Source organism: Balaenoptera borealis (assembly GCF_965194805.1).
Source record: "Balaenoptera borealis genome assembly, chromosome: 14".
NCBI lineage: Eukaryota > Metazoa > Chordata > Mammalia > Artiodactyla > Balaenopteridae > Balaenoptera > Balaenoptera borealis.
In genome coordinates, this window is record NC_138875.1 from 2,199,723 (window position 1) to 2,227,663 (window position 27,941).

At 46.9% G+C, this 27,941-nt stretch overlaps 1 protein-coding gene across 17 annotated transcripts in view; it reads right to left on the bottom strand.

Moving 5' to 3' along the window:
- ZNF236 (zinc finger protein 236) overlaps positions 1-27,941 on the bottom strand; it is a 104,271-nt gene that overhangs the window by 13,088 nt on the left and 63,242 nt on the right. For 14 of the 17 annotated variants that reach the window (XR_014234363.1, XM_082355153.1, XM_082355149.1 and 11 more), the window contains 14 exons: positions 26,807-27,051; positions 25,996-26,097; positions 25,334-25,485; positions 23,549-23,652; positions 21,770-21,921; positions 20,795-21,007; positions 18,890-19,172; positions 16,568-16,671; positions 14,442-14,807; positions 13,531-13,676; positions 13,199-13,439; positions 12,637-12,816; positions 9,724-9,879; positions 390-577 (listed from right to left, as the gene is read on the bottom strand). Coding sequence is in view for 16 of the 17 variants with exons in the window: in XM_082355153.1 (XP_082211279.1) it covers positions 390-577; positions 9,724-9,879; positions 12,637-12,816; positions 13,199-13,439; positions 13,531-13,676; positions 14,442-14,807; positions 16,568-16,671; positions 18,890-19,172; positions 20,795-21,007; positions 21,770-21,921; positions 23,549-23,652; positions 25,334-25,485; positions 25,996-26,097; positions 26,807-27,051 (2,632 nt within the window). In the remaining variant the exon portion in view is untranslated. Of the gene's footprint in view, positions 1-389; positions 578-1,586; positions 1,654-9,723; positions 9,880-12,636; positions 12,817-13,198; positions 13,440-13,530; positions 13,677-14,441; positions 14,808-16,567; positions 16,672-18,889; positions 19,173-20,794; positions 21,008-21,769; positions 21,922-23,548; positions 23,653-25,333; positions 25,486-25,995; positions 26,098-26,806; positions 27,052-27,941 lie in introns of those variants that run through there. The other 3 variants (XM_082355146.1, XM_082355151.1, XM_082355140.1) reach the window with 3 other exon arrangements.

The following is a 27,941-nucleotide window of genomic DNA, read 5'->3' on the forward strand; positions in this document are numbered from 1 at the left end:
CTGCACTGCTAAAATCATTGATGGGAAGATATTCACAATATAATTAACGAGAGGGGGAAAAGTTTACACTACACTAGATACACGTGAGCTCATTTCTGTGAAAGTTAGAAAATACGCATCTGTACACAGAAAGGTTTAGGAGGGTACACACACTCAGAAACGTTAAGTGGAGTTCCGTTTGGGTAGTGGATTTTTTTAAAATGCTTTTCTGTATTGTCTGCATTTTCTTGTACTCCCCACTTTGCATTTAACCAATTACTTTTTCAATTTAATCAAAAAAAAAAAACACTTCAGCTTTGAAAGAGCGTATTCAGAACACACACTCAGGAAAGTGATAAGTAAAGTTCCCCGGGACGACCCCGTGGGGCAGGGGGAACACAGGAACCCACCTGAGAAGCGATGTTGAGCGTGACCGTGTCCAGCCCCCCGGAGAGCAAACCCTGAGTGTCAGCCAGGGTCAGCGTGACGCTGGCCTCTCCCCCGACTCCCGATGAGGACATGACCAGGTTCTGGGCAGATGTGGCAGACGGGGACATGGGTGTTGTCAAAGGCAGGCTTCCAGCTGTGGCATTAAGTTCTACAGAAAAGGCAAAACGGGAAAGTAGGTAAGTCCAATGTTATTCGCATGGGAAGACAGTTTTCATAAAGGAACAAATCTGTCATAATCGGCATTCACATTGCCTAAGCTTGTGAAAGTGCATCAAGGAAATCACAGTATCTTTGATTCCAACGTTATAGCAAGGCTTTTTAAATATCTACATGTCCTTACACGTAAATGTACTCTGCTTCTGAAGTGTAAACAGAGAAAAAGCCGTAAAAGAGAGTGAATAAGTGACCCTAAGGCCCAGTCACCGCTGCCAGTGCAGAAGGAGACTCAGACAAGAATTTCCAGGACACTGTCCTCATCCAGGACCAGAGACCAGCCTGGAGAGAGGAATGAAACGGGACCCACTGAGCGACGACCAGCTCCACAGTGTAACATCTGACAACTCTGCTTACACTCACCTATTCTGAAACACAGGCAATCAAAATCAACCTCATGCAATCCTTTAAATACTAATTTATCCTGCAGGACACCTTAATTTTCTTTGGAGAACAAAACAAAACACTATAATATTTTCCCCTTGTAGCTAATGATATAACAGAAAGGAAGACATCTGGGACAGATTGGGCAAAGAAAGGAAGGCCTTCTCTTCCACAAAACTGAAACTCATGCACCTACTGGCAAACGAAATGGGCTTAGCATGGTATTATCAAAGTCCTGTGGCGGGCACCAACAAAACACAATTTTTTTAAGTTTTTACTTGTAAGCATAACACACATGCACATGCACGTGTACACACACACACACACACACACACACAATCCTCACAAGCTGTCCTTCCATTCATCTAGCAAACGTGACTTATCACCCACTTGCGTCAGCCACCGTGCCAGGTGCTAGCGACCCCAAGATGACACCTGAAGCAGAAATTCCGAACACTAGTCCCTAAGTAGGTCTGAACACAAAACACCACGAGACTCCCGCGGTCCTCTGCTGAGACCTGGGTCTGCCCGAGTCGGGCACAGGGAACCAGGCTACTTACTTGTAACTGGCGTCCTCCACAGATCCACACTCCCGGAGTCCCACACTGTGCTGCACACACCTGGAACCTTCAAAAGCAGTACAACCATTAGGAGGCTGGGAGTCTCCGCTCTGAAGCAGCCACGCGGCTCCCGAGAACCTCGCCAGCCCCCCCTCGCTCGCGTCTGCACAGCGCGCGTGCCCGGCCGCCAGGACGGGAGGGGAGTGTGGATCTGCGGAGGTACCCGGGCCACCTCCTCACCAGGCATCCCCTCCACACACCCGAACTCTCGCAAACGCATGCAGGTGTGACTCTATCGGGAGGGGTGAAGATGAACAAGAAGGACCCTGCAGGACCTGGCGAGGAGCAGCTACACGAGCTGCCGTCCAATCAGAATCCCTAAGGAGAGGATGGGGTCGGCCGGCAGGGCGCCGGGCTGAGAGAAGCACGGTGGTGTGAGGGCCACGCTGGCAAAGAGCACAGCCACAAGCCGGCAGTGCTCACCCCAGAGTAGCCACCAGGACTCCAGACCTCAGCACAACTCCTGCAACTAAGGAGCCGCAGATCTTCTCCCCTTCCAACCAGTGAACTACGTCCAACGTTCTGAGGATGGTTAAGGTAGTGGAAGGTTCCAGGACGTGCAGCACACGAAATGCAGAGAAAACAGAAGCCTGCGAGTTCACTAACTAAGGGGAACCCTGACACAAAGTTCAGAGAAAAGATTGAACAACTTCACGGAAGGCCAGAGCTCATATTTCAACTCAAACAGTGTGGTGAAGCAACCTTTAATACTGTTCTTAATTCAAGAGACTTCCCACAAGAAGGATGATCCTAGTTCAGGCAGAACTAGTCTCAACATGGTTGAAAAGAACCTGTGTTTAAAAATTTTCTTACGCATGCAATTAAATGATTAAAATAATTAAAAACTGTAATTATATTTAATATAGAGCTCTTAGCCATATGAAAGTATTTGCTTAAAGCTCTAGAAACCATAATTTAAAATTCAAATTAACTACTCTTAACAGGAAAATTAAGATTCAATACTGAAGTAAAGACTGTAGACTCTTACTTTTAGTTCCCACTTATTTTTTCTTATTTCTTCTATTCCCCTAGGACACATCACAGCCATCTAAGCCCTACTTCACTTCATGACGCTAACTCAAAAAGAGTAACCTTTAAAGGATTAACAAGTTCTGTACTTTCATCAAACCCACTCTGTTTTCAGTCTTTGTTGGGATAAGTTTTCATAGCCTCTAAGAAAACTTAATGATAATTTTGGAGGGTTTCATAACAAGTTGACAAGGTGCGAGATCATTTTTTTCTTGAGATTAACAAAAAAGTGGTGAGAGGAGGCAGGGAGTCGGGAACGGGAAACATGCCCTGACTGGCCTCACCCCCAGGCAGAGTGGGAAGAGCGTCTGATTTTAAAGTGCATCCACAGGCGGGGACCGTTAACATTTCTGAGCTGTTGGGAAATAAGTAATTGATTGTACTTAAATCTAGGAGAAATGGAGGCCAAAATAACCTCACAAAGAACTAGCAAACAAAAAATTGATCTTTTCTCTCACTGAAAGCAGAACTCAATTTATTCATCAAAATTATCTTAAAAAGGGACTCAGATGACAATGAAAACACGGCGACCCAAAACCTATGGGATGCAGCAAAAGCAGTTCTAAGAGGGAAGTCTGTAGCAATACAATCCTACCTCAAGAAACAAGAAACATCTCAAACAAACAACCTAACCTTACACCTAAAGCAATTAGAGAAAGAACAAAAAAACCCCAAAGTTAGCAGAAGGAAAGAAATCATAAAGATTAGATCAGAAATAAACGAAAAAGAAATCAAGGAAACAATAGCAAAGATCAATAAAACTAAAAGTTGATTCTTTGAGAAGATAAACAAAATTGATAAACCATTAGGCAGACTCATCAAGAAAAAAAGGGAGAAGACTCAAATCAACAGAATTAGAAAAGAAAAAGGAGAAGTAACAACTGACACTGCAGAAAAACAAAGGATCATGAGAGATTACTACAAGCAACTCTATGCCAATAAAATGGACAACCTGGAAGAAATGCACACATTCTTAGAAAAGCACAACCTTCCGAGACTGAACCAGGAAGAAATAGAAAATATAAACAGACCAATCACAAGCATTGAAATTGAGACTGTGATTAAAAATCTTCCAGCAAACAAAAGCCCAGGACCAGATGGCTTCACAGGCGAATTCTACCAAACATTTAGAGAAGAGTTAACACCTATCCTTCTCAAACTCTTCCAAAATATAGCAGAGGGAGGAACACTCCCAAACTCATTCTACGAGGCCACCATCACCCTGATACCAAAACCAGACAAAGATGTCACAAAGAAAGAAAACTACAGGCCAATATCACTGATGAACATAGATGCAAAAATACTCCATAAAATACTAGCAAACAGAATCCAACAGCACACTAAAAGGATCATACACCATGATCAAGTGGGGTTCATCCCAGGAATGCAAGGATTCTTCAATATACGCAAATCAATCAATGTGATACACCATATTAACAAATTGAAGGAGAAAAACCATATGATCATCTCAATAGATGCAGAAAAAACTTTCGACAAAATTCAACACCCATTTATGATAAAACCTCTCCAGAAAGTAGGCATAGAGGGAACTTACCTCAACATAATAAAGGCCGTATATGACAAACCCACAGCCAACATCATTCTTAATGGTGAAAAACTGAAACCATCTCCACTGAGATCAGGAAAAAGACAAGGTTGTCCACCCTCACCACTATTATTCAACATAGTTTTGGAAGTTTTAGCCACAGCCATCAGAGATGAAAAAGAAATAAAAAGAATCCAAATCGGAAAAGAAGAAGTAAAGCTGTCACTGTTTGCAGATGACATGATACTATACACAGAGAATCCTAAAGATGCTACCAGAAAACTCCTAGAGCTAATCAATGAATCTGGTAAAGTAGCAGGATGCAAACTTAATGCACAGAAATCTCTTGCATTCCTACACACCAATGATGAAAAATCTGAAAGAGAAATTAAGGAAACACTCCCATTTACCACTGCCACAAAAAGAATAAAACACCTAGGAATAAACCTACCCAAGGAGACAAAAGACCTGTATGCAGAAAACTATAAGACACTGATGAAAGAAATTAAGGATGATACAAACAGATGGAGAGATATACCATGTTCTTGGATGGGAAGAATCAACATTGTGAAAATGACTATGCTACCCAAAGCAATCTACAGATTCAGCGCAATCCCTATCAAACTACCGATGGCATTTTTCACAGAACTAGAACAAAAAACTGCACAATTTGTATGGAAACACAAAAGACCCCGAAGAGCCAAAGCAATCTTGAGAAAGAAAAACGGAGCTAGAGGAATCAGGCTCCCTGACTTCAGAATATACTACAAAGCTACAGTAATCAAGACAGTATGGCACTGGCACAAAAACAGAAATACAGATCAGTGGAACAGGATAGGAAGCCCAGAGATAAACCCACGCACATATGGTCACTTTACCTTTGATAAAGGAGGCAAGAATATACAATGGAGAAAAGACAGCCTCTTCAATAAGTGGTGCTGGGAAAACTGGACAGCTACATGTAAAAGAGTGAAATTAGAACACTCCCTAACACCATACACAAAAATAAACTCAAAATGGATTAAAGACCTAAACATAAGGCCAGACACTATAAAACTCTTAGAGGAAAACCTAGGCAGAACACTCTATGACATAAATCACAGCAAGATCCTTATTGACCCACCTCCTAGAGAAATGGAAATAAAAACAAAAATAAACAAATGGGACCTAATGAAACTTCAAAGCTTTTGCACAGCAAAGGAAACCATAAACAAGACGAAAAGACAACCCTCAGAATGGGAGAAAATATTTGCAAATGAAGCAACTGACAAAGGACTAATCTCCAAAATTTACAAGCAGCTCATGCAGCTCAATATCAAAAAAACAAACAACCCAATCCAAAAAATGGGCAGAAGACCTAAATAGACATTTCTTCAAAGATATACAGACAGCTAACAAACACATGAAAGAATGCTCAACATCACTAATCATTAGAGAAATGCAAATCAAAACTATGAGGTATCACCTCACACCAGTCAGAATGGCCATCATGAAAAAATCTACAAACAGTATGGAGGTTCCTTAAAAAAATAAAAATAGAACTACCATATGACCCAGCAATCCCACTACTGGGCATATACCCTGAGAAAACCATAATTCAAAAAAAGTCATGTACCACAATGTTCACTGCAGCTCTATTTACAACAGCCAGGACATGGAAGCAACCTAAGTGTCCATCGACAGATGAATGGATAAAGAAGATGTGGCACATATATATAATGGAGTATTACTCAGCCATAAAAAGAAACGAAATTGAGTTATTTGTAGTGAGGTGGATGGACCCAGACATCCACAGACAGACCTCTGTCTGTCACAGAGAGTGAAGTAAGTCAGAAAGAGAAAAAATACCGTATGCTAATACATATATATGGAATCTTAAAAAAAAAAAAAAAAAGGTTCTGAAGAACCTAGGGGCAGGACAGGAATAAAGATGCAGATGTAGAGAATGGACCTGAGGACACGGGGAGGAGGGAAGGGTAAGCTGGGACGAAGTGAGAGAGTGGCATGGACATATACACACTACCAAATGTAAAACAGATAGCTAGTGGGAAGCAGCCGCATAGCACAGGGAGATCAGCTTGGTGCTTTGTGACCACCTAGAGGGGTGGGATAGGGAGGGTGGGAGGGAGACGTAAGAGGGAGGAGGTATGGGGATATATGTATATGTATAGCTGACTCACTCTGTTATACAGCAGAAACTAACACACCATTGTAAAGCAATTATACTCCAATAAAGATGTTTAAAAATAAATAAATAAATAAATAAATAAATAAAGTATTCCAAAATCAAAAAAACAGAGGGACTCAGGTAAGAACAAAAAGACAATGTTAAATTCCTTAAAAAGCTGTGCTAAATTTCAAGCCTCTACTAATAATAACTTTCTGCCTCTGAAAGGGTACTTACAGCATACTTGCCCATTTTCTAGGAAAGCCCTTTGTCATGGGTGTTACCTGGATCGGATCTGGAAATGGCCTTCAAACCCATATCACACACCTGAACAAAAGCACATGCTTTCGTTCTGGATGTGAAATTCTGACTCATCGGGGCACATCGATTTATTTGTAAATCCCTAAATGGTAACAGCCTACCTCCAACTAAGGCGCAAAGAGCGCAAAAGCTGCCCTAGAAGCTGCAGCCCCCCACATCCTGCTCACACAGAGAGTTAACGACGACAACCACGCGCACAGTCACCATGCTCTGATCAAGGGCCTGCAACATGGCTTTTACCGGGTGACACTGAAAGTTTGTATTTTGGTGCTCATCTTAGAAGAGTCATGTTCAATCTCAAAGTCATTTCAATTTCAGTTCTTATTGGTGTGGCCTGAAGCTCAGCCTGGGGCTGACTGATTCTAAGATAAATGTTGCCCATTAAGATGCAATCTCTTGACAATAGGATATAGATGAAATCAGCTACTTAATTATAACTAGCACTAGTGGAATACGCAAACCTCTCTAAAAACATCTGCCTAGAGTCAAGGACTGAGTGGTTCAGTGTATGAAGAACGGTTTCCTATATTCAGGGTTATTCAAAGACCCCAAAGGTGTCTGAGATTGTAATACAACTGAGTTGCTTATATAAAATTAATCCTGTATTTATAATAACTGATACTACATTATTAAACACATGTTCTTTAATTATGAGCACATCTTTTATTTTCTAATATCATCAAACTCCTGAAAAAAAATTTTTTTAATAAGGTACCAAATTAAGCTAAAGTGGCATCAAGAAAGAAAAGAAGAGAAAAGTTCTCAGCTGGCTCTACAACAATAAGTCTAAAGAGAAAAAAAAATTATATCAGAAGAAAGGGGCATGCGTGTTGTTTTTAAAGAAACATCAGTGCATGGCATACAGGAGCCCTGTACACAACTGACCGCTCTTCCCCTGCCTGTGAGACCGTCACTCTGTATCTGTGGAGGCAGATGTACAAGGTGGAACACCTAATGTCTGACTCACAGAAGACAGAGGTTTTACAAAATGCAGGTGGCCAGAACAGAGCCCTCTGCGTTCCTGGGCTCTCCCTCCATCCCCTTCTCCATTCTGATCAGAACATCATCAACTTTAAGGAATCTGCTGTACCAGCGAACGTCCAGGGTCACCAAGTAGTGCAAAACACCCCTCCATTTAAAGGGAAACACCTAAAACTCTCCTTGTCTTTCCATCAATTTGCCCAGGACTCACTACAGACATGAAGCAGGGCTTCCAAGGAGACATAAGATTCCACCACCTACAGCCAGTTTACTCCTCAGGGAAGCAGGAGGCGGGGAGAGCCTGACCTCTCAACATTCCAGGACAGAGATCCCCACCAGAGCGTGACACCACTCATTCGGGCCAAACACAAGAGACACATCTTCATGTCGCAACACGCACCACGCACCGCGCACCACGCAGGGTGGCAGAGGTGATCAGAACCCTAGAGGTGATAAGAAAGAACGCAGTGTCTAGTCCTTTACAAAAAGATACAAACTAAGACTTTCAGGAAACAGCTGCAGAAACAAGTTTGCTATGTAACTTGAGTAGTACATGATATACTGTAGATGTCTTACCTATTACAGGCTAAATTATAATCTGAAAGTACTAGCTTTCACAGCCAATTAGAATATAAAACAAAGTTCCCCTTAATTGCAAACAAAACAAAAAGACTCTCATTTCAAATTAATAAGTAAAAGAATTCAGTTCTGGGATACAATTTTCTTAGAGCCCCAAAATTAAACAAGCAAACCGACGCAGGAGGGACAGAGTTAAGACCAAAGTAGAGACAGGAAAACACGGAGAGCAGTGGTACAGTGGAAACGATCATCGGCCAGAAGTCCAGATTGTGGATCTGCCCAGATCCGCCAGCACGAGATTCCAACAAGGCTCTTGGCCACCTGAGTGTCAGCGTACCCTTCAGCAGAGGAGGGGGCGGACAGGAAGTCCCTCAGGGCCCTGAGCGGAATCTGACTGTGTGCCGCTGCCTCAGCTCAGCGCCTGCTCCAGTTCAGCAAGTCCCCACCCTGCAGCACCGGCAGCTCCATCGGGCCCGCGCTCGCGGGGGAGAAACGCCCCCCCACGGCCAGAGCTCCCGCCTCGGGAGGCCGCCCCCACCGGGTCAGCCCCCCCACCCCCCGCAGACGTGCTCCCTGGACGCCCTTCTCCCCTTTATGTATCGCTACTGCCATGATTCTACACTGACTTACGGGTTCTTCAATAAACGTCTGCTCTATTCGCTTCTAGGATCCAAAATGCAAGGGGACCGTAGTTGCCTTGTTCAACATTGCACACCCAGATTTAGTATACTTCTTACCATACAGTATGCACCACAATCTTTTGTGAATAGAAGAATTACTGGATAAGAAAGTATTTCAATTAAGCACGAAAAAAAGTCTAGCTGGGGGTACAAACATTATCTAAAGATTAAATTCTTTTTCTCAAAAAATGATATACAGAGTTGGAAAATAAAGAGGGCTAAGAAAGTAATGAAATCTCTACAAGGTAAGGAAAACAGATATGTCATGCTCAACTGTTAATGTTTCCTTATGAAGCTGTGACTTATTTTACTGGAGCTCTTTTACTTTTATTTTTTATTAAAGCCTATATTTCAAAACCTTAGTAAGATGCCTTCTTTTAATTCTGCCATCCTACATTCAGCTGGCGCCCAAACATTCCCACCGCAGGGCACAAAGTAACGAGCCAGAGGCACTTTCAGCCTGGGTGACACGGGGACAGCTTTGTGACTTGCAGACATACACAATGCCTTGCATATTTGAATAAGATTATTTACCTTTGTTCTTTAGAAGGTGGAAACAACCTTAAAAGGTTAATAACACTCGAGACAGCTCTGTGTCCTAGAATTATACATAAGCCACTAATCATCACAGAATCACATCAAACATATTAGAACATGCAGTTGACACACTCGTCACGCGAGAAGACAGGTGACTTCTCTCCGCTGACCAGGTGCAGAGCCCTATAACTATGAAACGTTATGAAGCCTCTCGTGGCTCGATCATTAGCTGCATACCTGAAGCGTTTAATGTTGCACTCTGTGAGAGAAGTTGATCATTGCTTATGGTCAAGGTGGCACCCGTAGATTGATTACTGATTGCAGGTGCTGATAATCTTATGCTTCCGTTCAGTTCACTACTTCCATTAGAACTGTGCTGTATAAGATCTTGACCTAAACAGAAATTAATACTGTGATATCTGAAAGTAACACGTTAATTCACATACTGGCAAGTATGTTAAACACATAATAACATCCTTTTAAAAGTGAAAGCTATTTCATTTTTAATACTATTTAAAGAGAAAAAAAATGAAAATAAGACCAAGAAATACATTTCCCAAAAGGAAACTATTTGTTCACACTTTTTAAGCTATAAAGTTTTTAAGTGCTTCTTAAGAGTTCTACTTTAACCCAGCATTTAGGCACTTAGAGCTACACACTTTGTTGAATTAAATTTAAACCGAATTGGAAATACTTCCAAACATGGTGGACCCCCAGCTGCAGCATCGAGGGGCACGAGGGAGGGTACCAAGGCCTCCCTTGCGGCAGCGGTGGCCACTACAGGTCTCCTGCGGGAGGGTCACTGCCCCACGGCGCTCTGGACGCGCACAGCAGGCTCAAACACGCCGTGATGTCTGTACTCCCACCGAGAGACATGGGCTTCTGTCAGCTTCATTAGCTTGTAACCTTTACATTACAGCATAATTGTACAATGTAATCAGATAGTATGGAAACAGAGGAACATGAAAATTAAAAACCCGAGCTGTTTCAATGAAAACCAAAAGGCAAAAGGATGCTGCACTCAGCTTCATAATCACCAACACCCTCATGCCACGCTAGAGAAACAGAACTGGGGAATGAGGCTGTGCAACAGGGGTGGAAATGTGGGCAAAATAAAACATGCAGAACTCCTACCAGCAGAGCAGACCCATTTTCAAAGACCTGCGGATAAATGCTCAAAATCGTGTAGGCATCGTTTTTCTGACTCTCTGCTTGATGTGGCTTTTTATTAATAACTAAAGATATCAGGTAAGAGGACTTTTACTGTACAAGATAACTGGGGGAGACTGAGGACTCTCCTCACCTTTTACCCAATGTCTAACTTTTTTCCCAAACAGCTTATGAATTGCTAAAGGTCTGTACACCTTAATTGAAGTAATATTTGCATTCTAGCATTCATAAGCATTTATAATTCTGTGCATTCATGGAAAAAAGAGCATTCTACAAAATAACCGAAAATTTCTATAGCATAGCTAGATGCTTTCCACAGGTGACCACAAATTAAAAGTTTTTCTAGACTTCTCAGAATGGGATAAGAAAATGTTGAGTTAGGAGTCCCCACAGCCAATTCTCATTACACACAATAATGAGAAGTAAAGGAATAAGAAATCTTAAGCCCAGAGTTTGGGCAACCCTTATTTCATCAACTGACAAAGATTTCTCCTAGGATAACCCTTTTAAGCTATTTTTTTTTTAATTGCAGTTATATTCACCTAATACACTAAAAATTAACAATAAAATAACTAAATGACCGATAATAGGAAAACATGGGAGAAACAGAAGTACAAGCCACAAACACAAAAACACATTTGCCGAACTATAAACAAGAATCCCACATTATGTGCTTTTTGTATAGGACTAGCACAACCCCTCAAATATTGAGATTATGCAAAAAAAGTTAATTCGATCAACAAAACAGCTTTCTGAAAATAACTCTTCCATGTTTCCAACATTAAAATTCAAATATATATGTATATATATATATATAAATACACATATATTAAATAAAAAAGAAGAAAGTTAGTGAATTAGATAAAATTCAAAGTTAATTTCTGCTGCCTGTTAGCATCTAAAAACCACTGCGTGTCATCGAGAAGCAAAGCTCCATCCAGGAATAGTTCCTCAAACTTCTCACATAAATTGAAAGGAATAAAGACACCCCTTAAGAAAGAAAGCTTTTGGTTTTCTTCTCAATAACTCCTCTTTCTTTTCCAATCATGGTTTTTGCAGAAATCTCAGGCAACAGAGGTAATAACTACACTGACCACTCACACGGCTGTCGGCCCAGTGTTCCAGCCGCCGCCATACTGTGTCTCCAGGGAGGTTATTTTGACCCCAGCAAAACGTTTTTCTTTTCTTTTTTTTTTTTTTTAAAAAAACCAACAGTCTCATAAGGTTGTTGTGAGACTTAAATGAGTTACTATTTGTCAGTCACTAGAATAGGACCTGGTGCACTGCCAGGGTCAGAAAGACTGTCGCTGAATTTCAGAACCACTCAGTTAACATGAAGAGCTCACAGCTAAGAGCCGCGTGGGCAAAATGCACCTGTGAAATATGCTCCAAGCTCACTCAGATGAGAACATACTGTGAGAATTAATGCTCTGTAAGGGGAAGAAGTGACGTGAGCATCACAGGCCTGGACCAGGGAACACATTAGCTGGTGACTCACGCGGAGGATCAGCTCGCCAACCTCGGTGGCCTGGGCTGCCAAAGGGTGTCTTCCACCCACTTATCTAGTTGTCGATGTTCTACCATAATTTTCTACATAATCTGAGAAGAATTCTGAAAAGGTCAGGGGGGTAGGTATCTGTAATCTCCTAGTGTAACCACTTATACCGATTCAACTCCTTTAGCTCAAAGGAGCATGGTAAGAATTATGAAGCCATGGTTTTCTACTCTTGGCTAAACAAAATATATTTGACAAAGCTAACTGGCTCAAACTGGACGTGCCATGAGGAACCACCATGTTTAATCCCTGGTATCAGATGGGAACTGCAGGATATCATTCTCACTAAACTGGAGTTTCTCACATAAATTACAAACACTTCCTCAGGCACTGGATTTAGGCAAAGCTCAGTCTTGCAGGAAAAAGATACAAAAAAGAGTTACCTAAACTGCAGGTGAAAGGATTTAAAAAATTTTAAGACTAACCGGAGATGGTCAGGGTAATTTCCTGCGGCGACCCTGAGGACGACGCAGCGGTGGGCCCAGCAGCCTGCGCCAGCACCTGGCTCAGGCTCGAGTTGTTAATGGTCAGGGTGATCTCGTGGGGGCCACTGGAGGTGGACACCAGGCCTTGTGATGTCATCACCTGAGAGAGGTCTTGCGTCCCTGGTCATCGTTATAAAACAGAACAAAGCTGGGCTTAAAAAAATAATCATTTCCTCCTTTTTCATATTAAAATATTTTAGTGCAACTGTTACTTTAAAAAGAGAAGGATTTAAAATACAGTGTCATCTCTAATTCCTTCAACTAAAATGATTTAAAAACAAACAAACAAAAAGCCTTATGCGGTTCCATGAATGCAATAATCTCTGTGCATATACTGACTAAACATCACTTATCATCAGAAAAGCTTATTCTTAGGACATTTATTCGTTAAGCTTTATGAAGAGAAAAAAACAGCATCCCAGTGTCCCCAAACCAAATCTGTGACTGTCAGCAGCGAGCCAAAACTCCAGCTGTCACACTCAACCGAAGCGGCAGCTCTCACCACTGCTGCTGGTGGTCAGCACGGAATCCTGCTCCGAGAGCGGGCCTATGGTCAGGTTGGCAGACGTCACCGTGGGCTGCAAGGACAGGCCTGAGATGGGCTGGAGGACCACACTGGCCGGGACCGTACTGTCTGGTGTCTGAAGGGAGCTGTGCTGCGGGGCCAGGCCGGGCTCCGAGGTCGGCTGCGGAGCAAGCAGGTTACCCTGCTGTAGCGTCTGCTGCAGGACGCTTGGGTCAATCTGAAAGCACAGAGATTGTTGTGATGGAAATGTCACGCTGAGTGTGACTCACACCACCTGAAAGCACAGAAAAGCCTGGCGGGCGTCGCACCTGTAGCGTGATATTATTAATGCTGGAAGCGTCGATCCCAGAGATTTGAACGCTGGGTGCAACCAAGTTAGCAGCCAGCTGTAACTGTATGCCCTCGAGGGTGGCCAGGCTTCCATCTGTCAAAGACACTGTCCAGTCGCCACCAGCTGCAGAGGAAGAACAGGAATGACTGCGTACCAGACACTTTCTCAAACAGGAAAAACGCACTGGGTTTCTAAATACAGAAGTTCTAAATACATATCGACATGACCTAGCTAACAAATACTAATATTTACTTTACACAGGCACGTACATATCTAATTTAATCGTCACAAAACAAACCTTGTGAAATAGAAAATAATATTATCCATTTTAAACACATCAGGAAACTAGGCTCAAAGAGATCACACTGAGTAGCCCAAGATTTAAAACAACGCTATTATTTTGTCCTATTATGCTTTAATGGCGCCATGGGTCACGAAACTGAAAGAAAGCCACTTAAGATGTCCAGTAGCTATTAACAGTTGCTACGTTATTTGTGAGTGCACAAAAAACCCAACTGACTAAAATTTAATGCTTTTCAAATACTGTGTGACCCAAGAGCAACTGGATAACTCTCGTATATGAAAAACAAGGTTCACGGGTAGCTATAAATTACGTCTCGCTATTAAGTTTGTGAGAATACTAAAAAGGAAACAGGTTTAAGCCCATCAAACTAAACAAAGAGCTGAAGCGTGAAATGCAGAAGTGACGTTAGAAAGAATGGGAAACGGAAAGGCAGCTGCGTCTGGAAGTCAGGACTTCAACCTCCCGCGGCCCCGCGGGAAACCCTCAGGAAGGGCAGTGTCCTGAGGCTGAAGGTCGCGCCGCCCCCGCCCCCCCCCCCCCAAATCCCGGCGTCGACAGCCCTGGTGCCTGTCAGCCCTACTCACCGGACACGGAGGCGGGAAGGACGGCCTGGCCCAGCAGGCCCTGCTGCAGCAGACTCTGGTCCAGCTGCCCCGCCAGCACGGGGCTGTTCATGATGAACACGCTGGGGTCGGAGGAGGGCGGAGGGGGCGCGCTCACGGGCTGCGGCCCTTCCGGCGGCCCCCGGGGCCCGGGCTTCCTGGCTTTCTTGGGGTCCGGTTTGTAGTGAAACTGCATGTGAGTCTTCCTCCGCCCAGACGTGCGGAAACGCAGCTCACAGTGGGGACACTTGAACGGCTTTGCTCCTGTGTGCAAACGCATGTGGACCTTCAGGCTCCCCTTGGTGGAGAAGGCGTTGCTGCAGACGTGGCAGCTGAAGAGCTTCTGACCTGGGAGAAGGAGCCGAGCGTCAGCGGGCCGGCCGAGCGCTCGCCCCCGTCGGCCATCGGCCTGGCTGCCACCGCGCTGCGTCCACCGACCCCCGCGCTCCCCGGGGCCCCTCGCTCCGGAGGGCCGGTGGCTGGAAAACTTAAAAGTAAGCAAGTTCACTGTCGAGGATCCGAATTCAGTCTTTCCACGACACAGAGGCACGGCGAGCCCTGCCGGAAGCGGGGGCCCGCCCTGCATCTCGGGCTCCGCTCCCTCCCTGATTTTACGAAGCGTGAGCTCACGCCTCACAGGTCTTCTCCTCTGACAAAGGGGAGCCCGAGCCGCCGGCACAGGTGGACGCCGCCTGGCAGACTGCGCTCCGGGCGCACGTGCCCAGCTCCTGGGGCGCCAAGTCCTCTAACACACACGGGCCGCGGGGGGAAGAAGGCCAGGCAGGCGGGACTGGGCGTGGCGTCAGAACCCCTACCCTGCCCTGGAGCCTCTGCAAGGAGAGAGCCCGCCCGTCCCTGTCTCCCTCTCCTGCTCCCGGAAACCAACACGGACTGTGCCCAGGGCCGGGCTCGGCGACTCGCCCTGGGACTGGCGGCGCCTGCTCCCCTCACACTGCTCGGGGCCTCAGAAGTCACCTGAGAGGGAGCCCTGGAAGGTGTCTTCCCAGAGACTTTCTTCCTAGTCCTGACACCCGGGAGCCGACACGGAGGCTTGGTGCGCAGGAGGCGTCCTGAGTGTCGCCGGCACCTGCCACGTGAGCTACCACGCGAGACCCGGGACGCAAAGCTGCTAAGCGGGTCCCTCCCGACCCTCGGCAGCGCCCAGGGCTGCAGGGAGGGTCAAGCACAGATCCTAAGGAAACAACAGAAGAACTGTCCATAGAATAGGCAGCTGAAGGACTTCGTGTATCTGTTTACTGAATTCCACACACGAACCCATCAGAAAAGAATCACAGGGCTTTACGCCTATGTGTGAAATTCCACTTGTACTCCCTTGGTCAATTCTGCTTACGCCAAAACTTCAGAGTGTAAATTGGTTTGATAATCATAATCCTACACGTCCTAACAACGCTAACATTTACTCCGTGTTTACCAGGTGCTACTTTTACTTTTCTAGGCGATTTAAACTCCCAGCGGGGGGAGTGGGGTGGGGGGGTACTCGTGTTAGCCCCATTTTCCACACGAGGGATGGGCGGGTCAGAGAAGTGGCTCACAAGTGAGGACAGACTCCAACCGGGCAGAGGCCCAGGGCCCGCCTTCTCACCCACGAGGGCACACCGTGCAGAATCAAGAAGCAAAGGTTGAGTACGTTTTACTTAGGATGATTAACCTTCAGTTCCTCACATTAGATGAAGAAAATGGCCATGAAATTTGGACGTTAATTGTTTTCCTTTATCAGATTTTCCCCCCACAGAAACAGAATTGCTACCCGGTAAGTGTAATCAGATTTGGGAAATCCCCAGTTTTCACAAAATTTCAACAAACTGAATCTCTGGCCTGAATGAGACTAAGAGTTAATCTTTCTAACACAGGTATTTACCTCTGAGTGAGACAACTTATAACGCCACATCTGAGACCTAGATCCTTTCCTTTGGTGTCAGAGATCACTTTCTCCATGTTGGGAATCACAAATCTTCTATATTCATTTCTTCGAGGCTCCTGATTTTTAAGCTTCCTATCATCTTGAAAGTATGTGTGCAAAATACAGAGGAACAAGTATAAAGTGCTGTCGGAAGGCATCTACCAACAGTGCAGGTGTTTGTTCTTACCTGTGTGAGTCTTCACGTGGCAGTCTAGGGTAGATTTAACAGTGAAACTCTTCCCACATTCATCGCATTTATATGGCTTTTCTCCAGTGTGGATTCGAACATGCCTAGCCAGAAAGCATTTGCAATTAAGTGTCTTTCTTTTTAACTTTATACGCATTTACAAACAACTTCATGATTTAAAATTTATAGCTATCCATATAAATAAAAATTATGCGTGACTATGTACTGAATAAATTTAGCAAAACTTTTAAGCTTCACTCTATATAAATAATACCATAAACAAATCCACAAGACAACAAAGTAATCTGCAAGACCAATGAAAACAAGGCTAACTTTCTTGAAAACCAAAGAGAATCTTACACATCAGCAGTAAGACAAGAAATATCACAGTAGAAAAACAGGCAACACACAGGCAGCGTAGAGAAGAAACACACGCACCCAAATGCCACATGAAAAGGTATTCCCTAGACTCAGAATTTAAAAGGAGCACGTTAAAATGACAAGCCACCCCTTTCCTATCAGTCTGATGATGACCCACCGTCGGCTGGGTGGCCTGGGAGCAGGTGCTCAGAGGCTGGGGGATGTAAGCGGCACAGCCCTCGAGGCCAGTGGGTGTGTCCATCAGCACTGACCCCGGGCGCCCACACAGGTGCACACAGAGCACAGGACAGTGGGGCTGGCCTAGTGCTTCCACACTGAAAACTAGGCAGTCATCAACAGGGGTCTGGGATGCCCACACGACAGAACAAGACGTCGCGATGAAGGATGAAAGAGGTGGGCAGGTACTGACAAAGTTGTCTGAGACCCCACGATATGTAAAAATTAAACCAAGACCAGAACTGCAGAAGTTAATGCTGACGTATGTGTAGACATTTCTGAAAAAACACACAGAAGAAACTGCTGATAGCACTTGTCTCTGGGGAGGGGAAAGTTCTCCCTTCATTGCCTCCTCCGCTGTTTTCGGGCCTGGTTCGCTTCACCAGGACACCTGTCCAGTACACAGTGGGGGCAGCTGAGCCTCGAAGGATTGTTAAATGAAGGACAGAAGGAGAAGGCAGGTGGGCTGCCAGCTGCAGCAGGCTTCTGGTTTCCAGGAGCACCTGCCGCCTCGCCCCCTCACGGGGGTGCAGGCGCCAGCAGTCCCACCTCCGGGGCTCACCTGCTGGCCCGGCTGGCTGCTCGTCAGCACCGCCCGCCGGCCACGCGCTGCAGGCCTTCACAGCGGCGAGAGGACGCCCCCATCCACGATTCGCACCCCTGCCTCCCGCTGGGGCCCTGCCCCTCCCCACAGCCAGCGCGCTGCTCCCCTGTGGCCCCCGCCCGGTCCTCTCCGTAGCGGAAGGTTCCAGCGTCTCACTCTCGGCCTCGGAGTCACGCCGTCATCTTCGTAGCTCGTTCCTCCTCCCCACCCACCGGGACACGACGCCGTCTCGGCCCCGCGACCCAGCTCGGCCTGCCGTGCCCACGGCCCCTCGCCCGTCTACCCGTCCCTCTCTCGCTGGCACACGTCCCTTCCCGGCCGGCAGGAACACAGGGCAGGGGATGCTGGCTGCGCTCACGCGACGGGCACTTCCAGCCTAGCAGCTTCTCGGCGGCCCGCCTGCCCTCCCGTCACGTGCAGGGCTCTGTGCGACAGAGGGGCAGGAAGACGCCCGTTTGGCTTTCCGAAGCCGCCGGCTCTATCACTACCCGCCCTGAAATCCCGACGGCTCCTCCCTTCAGTCACCCTGTACCCCTCACCCAGCAGCTCCACCTCCTGAGGCTAAAGACGAGCGCCCCCCCGGCCCCCCCGCACCGTGAACGAGAAGCCTCCAAACGCTTGAAGAGAGCGCTGCACTGCGGCCTTCCTTCCTGGGGCCCGGCTGCCGGCTGCCCTCCGCCGCTCCGCCAGACCGCACGCCAATCACCGCCTCGCGGCTGACGTGGCCTCGACCCCCAGCGCTCGGGCCACCGCCCCGTGCGAGCAAGCCTCGCGCCATACGGACCGGTCGCCCAGCGGGGCGGGCAGGCACCCGCTGCTGTTCTGTGCGCCTGCCAGGCTGGGCTCAGCGCCGCGTCTGCCTCAGGAAATGATCTTTAATTCTCTTTTACTGCTACCACCGTCACACAGAAATAAGCGCAAGCAACCCACAGAGCAAGCAAACCTCTAGCTAACGTGCTGAATGAGCTCGCAAGGAAGCCTCAAAGCGCACACGGGCCTGAAACCAGAACTGAGGAAAGGCAGGAGCCGCTCTAGAGGCACCAGGTTCAGACAGCGCAGCAGGGGCTGCAGAGGAGCGCCCAGCCCGCACGTCCACCCGGGCCGCGGGGCCTGCACCGCACCTGACCAGGTCGCTGGGCTTCTTGAAGCTCTTGGGGCAGTAGGAGCAGCAGTTGGCGTGCTTGGGCTCGGCCTCCAGCTCTGCCTGCCTGTCCTTCATCTCGCTGATGCGGTCCTTCTCGGCGGCCGACTGCACCAGCACCTGCTCTGACACGGTGGCACTCTCCTGCGGCCGGATCTTGGCCAGCTGCGCCGTCTCCTCCTCTGTGAAGGTGATGACCTCGGGACGAGCCTTTCTGGACACATTTCTTTCAGAACTGTCTTCCTCTTCCTCCAGACCCATCTCTAAACAAAATGTAGGAAAAAGGATCAAATCCTAATCAAAAAACTAAGTTGTAACAGAACAACTAAAACTAAACATTTAACTTAAATATGTAAGGTTAAAATTAGCAACTCAGTGAGGCTATATTTGGGATGGTAAAGGGTCTTTCCCCACCACTGTCTGTTGAGAAGCTGGTCAGGGCGGAAAGGCCATGCCTCGGGGGAGGGGTCACCGACAAGGGCAGACGCCGTGGCTGCCCGTCTCCTGCCAGCCTTGCCAGCAGGCCGGCAGCGGGCTCCGACAGGGTCAGTGTCCGCACGAGTCAACAGTGCTCATACACACAGACGTTCACTTATCAACACGGGCGCAAAGTGAATTAGCGTAAGAAGATGAGCAGCCCAAAGGAAGAGACCAAACTGATAATTAGCCAACAGCCACCAATTAAAAAGACTTACTGAAAGGAAAAAAAACACTTAAAAAAATGTATGTTTAAGTGTTCTCTCAGTGAAATGTAAGGATATATTTACATCCATTAAAAAAAAGAATAAGCTGCTGTTAAAATGTAACTGAGAAGGAAAAAAAGGTTTGGCTGGGGACAGGGGACGGGGGACAGGGGGACTTTATTATTCCACAGATGGCTAAAAAATTTTTTTAAAAAACAGCAGAAACACTAAACAGCAAAATGGACGGCGGTCAGAACCAAAACAGTGAACTAAAAACTGACGGATGGCCCTCCGAGTCGCGCCCCCATCTCAGCACGCTCACTCTGCCAGCATCAAGTGCCAAGGGCCTGAGGCGCACACTGCTGGCCGCAGCACAGACAGGAGCCCAGGCCCCGGGACACCGTGTAAACTATCAACAGCATAACTCACGCTGCGTATGGAACAAGGTCGTTTAAAAAATTTAAAACGCTGTGCACTGGCGCCATGTGTCAGAATATGCAAGGTGCACGTTCTGTCACTGTAATTTCACTCTGGAACTTGCTAAAAAGAAATCATCTCATAGGTACAAAAAGCATAAGCACAAAATAATCCTCCTGGGATTACTATACTTGGTGTGGGAACTGGGGCCATCAGCTCGTCTACCGTTTAAGTTAGCTTCACGGTATCTCGTGTCGATCAGATGAGAATGTGCGTGGTGAATAAGCACAGCGTCGAGGGTTAAAGCCCCCTGACCGCCAGCTCTTCCTGTTACACTGCAGCACTGGGCAGCCACTGTGCGTCCAGCAACAGGAAACTGTGTAATGAAACACAATGGAATTCCGTGCAGTTGTTAGAACTGATGTACATCCGTGCTCACTAATCTCAAATTCGCCTGTAATAAACACCCATAGACGACAACACTGCATTTAAGGTGATTTCCTAATAGGGAATTCAGGTCCACCTACGCGTGCGTACGTGCGTGCGTGGGCGACAGCCTGCCCTGTGCGGGGATGCTGGTATTTTGGTGCCTGGTGACCAGTGAGGTAAGAAGTTTTCCTCTTCGTGCCTCCCTGAATCTTTCTTTCAAAGAGCAAATTATGATTGCTTTCATAATCAGAAAATGAAATAAGTTAATATACTGGTACAAATCACCTCTGAAATGAGTTAATCACTAAGTTTCAGCATCGGCTGATGATAAACCTGAATCAACAAAGGGACCACACCTCCTCCTTCCGCCTCTCCCGGTGCTGACCCAGCCGAGGGGACTGTCTGGTGCCTCTTCATGTGCTTTTTACAATGAACTGTGGTTCGGAAACCCTGCTCGCAAAACGGACACTTGTAGGGCTTCATGCTCATGTGCGTGGCCGTGTGCCTGGTGAGGCTGCCGTTGGTTGTGAAGGAAGCGTTGCAGACGCTGCAGCTGAACGCCTTTTCTCCTGCGACAGCAGAGACGGGGTCAGAACACGTTCATTACCTGAAAACCGTACGCAATCAAAGCAAAGATGCGCTCAACAAGCTGCAAAACCGAAGAGCATGTACTTGCTGTGGTCCCCAATTTTTAGGAATTGAGGGTCTTTCAAGAAGAGGTTATTTTAAGAAGACGGACGGTCATAATGAAGCAGACAGACCATACTAAGCCCTGACAAGATGTGAAATCACTGCTGGTGGACAAGGAAAATGGTGCGGCCACTCTGGAAAGGCCACTCTGGTTTGGTAAACCCCAAGGTTTAAACAGCTAGCGTATGACCAAGCAAGTCCACTCCTAAACAGAGAAGCGAAAACTTGCATCCACACAGAGACGCACAAAACGTTCATGGCCAAGATTACTCCTGACGGCCGAAAAACGGCAACACCACAGCTGTCCAACAGCTGAGCAGCGGACAAGCAGAACACGGCCTCTCCACACAGTGGACTACCAGTCGGCTATACAAATAAGTGGGACCCGTGCCACAACACGGGTGGACCCTGAACACGTGCTTGCTGAGTGAGGGAAGCCAGTGACAAAGGGCACCGTGTCATATGGTTCCGTTTACAGGAAGAGCCCGGAACAGGCAAATCCACATGGACAGGAGACAGGTCAGTGGTTGCCTGGGGCTGGGGGCCCTGAGGGGTGTGACGAAAATGCGCTAGAATTCATATGCTCTAGAATCACGTATGGTTTTCCTTGTGTTTACATCCAGTGCGAGGCAGACAATGACCTGTGTGTGTCTTCTCGTGGGACTTGAGGACCCCAGAGGAAACGAAGCCACGTCCACAGAGCTTGCACTTGTAGGGCTTCTCCCCGGTGTGTGACCGCACGTGCTGCTTCAAGTGGCTGGACTTCTTAAAGCCTTTGTTGCAATAGTCACATCTATATACACAACACAGACCATGTTAATTCACAGCATGATCACAAATGCAACACCTGAGAAGGGAAGAAAAGCAAACACTCTTCACCAACAATCAGTAAACAATCAGGCATAACTGTTACAGAAACCAGGTATGCTCTCCAACATTTAAAACTCTGAAATACTAGGAAGAAAAACTTGTTAGATCAAATTCTGCTCAGACTGTACCCTTAAACATATTTTATTATTTCAAAGTTAGTAAAACCTATAGCAATCCTCCAGGAGAAATAAAATTTGATTAACTACGAACTATTCCTTTAAACATAACAGGGAATTTATCATGTGCTATTTTCTTTACCAAGTCATAAGATGCTACGAACCCGTCCGCTGCATTAGGGTCAGAATCACCTCTGAGTCTAGACACTTGGAAATGTCAGTTCGTATACTCTTTAGTTGATAAAATACTTTACCAAACAGATGTTACTAGAGCTATTTTGAATAATATATAAATATGTAGTGTTATTTTCCTCTCAGTTGCTATGAAATATATTAAAATTAAGGATGAAACAATTATAAATTTCAAAATTCCTATTCACATATTATTAAAAAATTTTTTAAAATTCTGAAAGCTTATTCCATTTTATTTCCCTATTTTTTCCATTTCCAGGTTTTAATCTGTGACAGGAAGGTACACAGAGCACACAGCTCAGCACACAGCAGCAAGTTCTTAATAAATGTTGAATGAACGAATGGGGAATGAATGAATGAATGGCCAGAAGTCCAGGAACGCCCAAGCAGATGTCACAAAGGAATCACGAGAAAATATTATACTAATCTCACTTAAAAATACCGATGCAAAATCCCAAGTTAAACATTATTCAACAAGTATGAATAATGGAATAAATGGAAGTGAATAAATGGAAGTGTGACTAAAGTAACAGGAGGTTATATATGAAACACACAAAGAGCCTTGGACAAAAAGGCACGATATAAATCCAAGTTATCTCTGAAGACACGGTAACAGTGGCCTAGAGTGGGGACAGAAAGCTACAGCAGAGTAGTTTACGGGCACAGGCTGCTGCATCCAAACCCCGCCCATGTCACTGACCAGCTGTAGAAGCTTTAGCAAGTGAGTCTCTTTGGTCTCAGATACTTTCTTTATAAAACGGGGGTGACAATAGACCCTGTTTCCCAGAGCTTTTGTGAAGCTGCAGGAATGGTGCAGGTGGGCGCTGGGAGCAGCAGGACGGGCTGCGGTCTGAGCATGCGTACCCGGAGGAGCGCGCATACCCGGAGGAGCGCGCATACCCGGAGGAGCGCACATACCTGTAGGAGCGTGCGTACCTGGAGGAGCATGTGTATCTGTAGGAGCGTGCGTATCTGTAGGAGCGTGCGTACCTGGAGGAGCGTGCGTACCTGTAGGAGCGCACGTACCCGGAGGAGCGTGCGTACCCGGAGGAGCGTGTGTATCTGTAGGAGCGTGCGTACCCGGAGGAGCGTGTGTATCTGTAGGAGCGTGCGTACCTGGAGGAGCGTGTGTATCTGTAGGAGCGTGCGTACCTGGAGGAGCGTGTTTATCTGTAGGAGCGCGCGTACCTGGAGGAGCATGTGTATCTGTAGGAGCATGCGTACCTGTAGGAGCGTGCGTACCTGTAGGAGCGCCGGCTCTGCTCCTCGCTGTCCTCCAGGAACGGGGGACGTGGCGCCTGCAGCTCCAGCTCCTGCTGGGATGACTCCTGAATCAAACGACTTGCCTAAAACGTAGCAGAAGCACAGAGCGGACTGCTTGAACATCTATGAATGAATACAAACACCTAACAACTAAGGATAAGAACACTCATAAATATGGATTTAAAAGGGAGAAACCTCAATTAGGTCGTTGCAATCATTTGGGCCAAATTAATAACAAAAATCATCTATACCAATTTTATTGAAGAAATACTTATTTTATTTTCCATTAACTTGCTTTAATACGAAGTTTAACCAAGCATGAAACTGATCTTTCCATATTTTTTATGTATATTAAGAGACTACTCTTTCATCTGCTCTACTCTTACTGAGAGTGAACAAAACGGCCTGCTTTCTTAAAATACTAAGTCCCCTCGCTTGTCACAAAATCACGGGGGGAGAAAGCATGTTCCCAGCCCAGGAGCAGCAGGTCTGGGGACAGCAGCCCCTTAACCCGACACTTTCCGGCCACAGGTGGTGCAGCCCAGGGACTGGGCAAAGATCTGCAGGAAACACCCATGTTCAGCGGACAGAGCGCAGGCTGACCTTCAGGACGTAGGGGACAGGCGCAGGAGGGGCCAGAACAGTGGAGAACCTGTCTGCGTGCGTGCGTTTCCCCTGGCTTCCGGGACCCGCCCCGAAAAGCCACGAGTGAGCGGGTGTGCAGTCTTGCTCAGAGGGCCGAGTGAAGGCAAGCCACAGAGGGGCATGCCCCCCACCACCCAGATTCAGCGCCTACTGTCAATTACGCAGCTTCGAGCTGGGAAAACATGCTCTGAAAATTTCACTGGAGGGTCCAGGTCCTCCACTTGGCAAAAGTTACCCACAGGGGCTTTTAAAGAGAGAAAACAAGGACTTCCTGGTGGCGCAGTGGTTAAAAATTCTGCCTGCCAACGCAGGGGACACGGGTTCGAGCCCTGGTCCAGGAGGATCGCACATGCCACGGAGCAACTAAGCCCCGTGTGCCACAACTACTGAGCCTGCGCCCTAGAGCCCGCGAGCCACAACTACTGAAGCCCGCGTGCCTAGAGCCCGTGCTCCGCAACAAGAGAAGCCACCACAATGAGAAGCCCGTGCACCTCAACCAAGAGTAGCCCCCTCTCGCCGCAACCAGAGAAAGGCCACACGCAGCAACGAGGACCCAACACAGCCCCAAAAAAATTTAAAAAGTAAATATTAAAAAAAAGAGAGAAAGAAAACAATTGATTTGCCAATCATTTTCACCACTACTGAAAGATTTCCAAAAATGGCAAAATCAATACCAAAACAAAAACTTAAATGCCTCCAACTTGAATGAGAGATGAAAATTTTAAATGATGCATTTAAATATGTATCTTTAGTATGTCAGCCTTCATTATATTTTCATTCTAACACGTTCCTTTTAAGATTCCACAAATTAAAATGCTTAGGTTTTCTCGCTAAAGCAATGTGATATCCTTCAGATGTTACTGAAGTCAGTTACACTCTCCTGACTTTCCTGACATTTAACCAAAAAGGTAAAGCCACATCATGGGAATGGAATCTTAAAACGAAAATGTTTTAAGGGAACAGAAGCCCTATCTGATAAACACTGAGGTTTTCACAGGTGATGCAGCAATCTTAAAGTTGCAACAAGTTAACATGCCCTCTTAAGTAAGCAAATTTTAAATAATTACAGTGAAGAATAAGATAGAATCTGCTCAATGATGAGACTTCTGCAATACTCACTACATTAATGGTATCAGAGCTAGGAACCGGAAGTAAGTTCTGCTGATGGAAGCTCGTGGACAGGGCTTGAGACTCCAGTGTGCTAGAATCTTGTAACTGTTGGACGGGTGGAAACTGAGTCTGTTGATTGTATGCATCAGTCACTGTAAAACCTGAAATAAATTAGAAGACATGAGTTCTACAAAAAATACTAAAGTTGCACACACACACAAAACCAAAAAAGGTTGGTTTTACAAATAAAGGTATTTAAAGGAACATGTCTACTTTCTGAACGGGAATCAGGATTATTAGTTTTTATCAGCAGGCTCTAAAGTGACCTGCTCACAGGCAAGAGGCTACGCTCAGCTCCCATCCTTGCAGGGCAGGCTGACACACCAGCCACAAACAAGTCCCAGTTTCTACTCAATTACCTTTCCTTGGCTAGAAACCAGGCGTAGAATGGTCATTAAAGTCCCTTTCTGGAAAATCTGAACAGACTACAAAATAGCGTGTGCGTGCATGTGTACACACACACACACACGCTACCCACGCAAGAGGTTATCTGGTTCGATAACTGGTCATAAATTTGAGCAGAGCACTAAAACAAACACTCAAGGTTGCTGTGAGGTTAAACCCAACCAGGCGCAGCTCACTGGAGAGCCGCAGGGAAGCCCGCCACTGACCCTGTGACAGGCCCGCTGGCTCGAAGGGCTGCGGCGGGGGGGCCTGCTGCTCGTACTGGCCCACGTGCCCCTCCAGGGTGCGCTGCTGGACCACAAGCCTGTCTGAAGACAAGAAGCACAGACGAGGGCGGGAGATTCGTAAACCCGGAAGCCGCTCCACATCTACCAACCTGTCCAAAAGGATGCTTCGGTAAGTTTCCAAAAAGCAGCCTCCTTGTTTGGAAAAGACAGTAGGAAGACAATTCATACAGAGGGTACAAACTTACATATGTTGGGTTAAAAAGTACAAAACCCTGCTCACAGACCAAATACTTCTTGGGACGCCCATAAAGCAAACAGCAAGCTGACCGGCCAACCGTCTGTCAGGCCCGCAGGAGGCCGGAAGCCTGAGCCGACTCTGTCACTGAGCTCACCGTCCCCCCGGTGAGCCGGCGTCTTTCTGCAGCGAGGTCTCCCCACAGGAGGCAGCGCGCTGGCCGAGGGGCCTCAGCTCCCGCAGCCAGCAGCACCCAGCCCACGGCCTCACGCTGGCAAGTCCGGGAGCCGCGCACCAGGACACGCGTGATCACGCAGATGGGCGCTCAGTGAAAACCAAAGACTCTCTCGCGGTAGGCTCAGGGGTGAAAGTGGGTGACAAGCAGCGCGTATCGAAAGGTCCCGTTTCTACCATTCTAAAGGCACCGCAGACTCTCTCACGCTCAGACACACGGCACAAACTGCGCTTTAAAAGGTCAGAGACGAGAGGGCCAGCGGGGACTGGAGTACGAAGGGCTGCAAAACTCCTGAGAGTTAAAAGCCCTGAACCGCTCACCTTCATCTGCTTCCAAAGGCTGACCCGCCATCTGCTGGCCGAGCCCCGCCTCCACGCCGGCAGGCGGCCCCAGGTCCAGCACGGCCCCGGGGTTGTCGGCCACGGCCTCAGCGGTCGGCTGCAGCACGGCGTTCTCAATCCCCACCTGCAGCTGGGCGGGCACGTGCATGCCCTGCTGGTCCACGGCGCCGTCGTCTAGCGGGCAGGCCTGCTGGTGCTGCCGGAGCTGCTGGGCAAGCTCAAATCTTCAAAAAATGGACAACAGTCCGCAGCGTCAGCTGCTGTCAAACACCGCGGGCACGCGACGTGCGATTTGTTCAGTGACAGTTTTCATTTTAAACTGTTTCACTTTGAAGTCGCGGCGGCAATCCAGTTGAGAGCTAAACACTACAAATAATCTGAAAGAAAACCCACGTGCCCTTATCGCTAAGCGCTTTCACAGACTATAGGGGCCTGAAGGCAACAAGGATTTTTCAAAGTCTGAACGATACAAAAGATGCCACGTTTCAAAGCTCAACTCTCCCAATTCAAATTCTGCGATGAGCTGAGGTGTTCAAAACAAGAAGTGCACGAGATGCGGCAGCGCCCTGACAGGCTGCCTTCAGCGCTACACACACGCACGGGAGAGACGGGGCCCTCCTGCAGCCTGCCAGGCCGTGCGCGGCTCACTGGCCAGTGGGCCACAGGCTGCAGGACCTGGACCACGAGGCATGTGGCCGCGATGGTTTTCTGCAAGATCATTAGTCCTGTTAATATTACTTTCACGTGTACAAAACATACCCGGCATATGTTCATCAAGGCCAACAATTTCTCTTTCAAAGAGAAAAATGAACAATGAATTCAGTGAATGAATCAAAAAAACTGGGGGAAAAACAAACAAAAAACCCCAGGTCAAACAATGATCTGATTAACAGGCTGTGCAGTATCTCAGCCATGAAGGGGCTACTCCAGTCAGACTCACACAAGCTCTACCCGACTCTGGATGCCAGAATCACGTGAATCTGCCGATTCAGGATTCCATTCTGAGCTCCAAAAGCCTTTCCTCTTCATTTTCTGATATCAAAAACAGTCACTTCTCAACTACTTTTACTGAGGAGGGCGGTAACAAAAATGTACTGAAAAGCAGCAAAGGAAA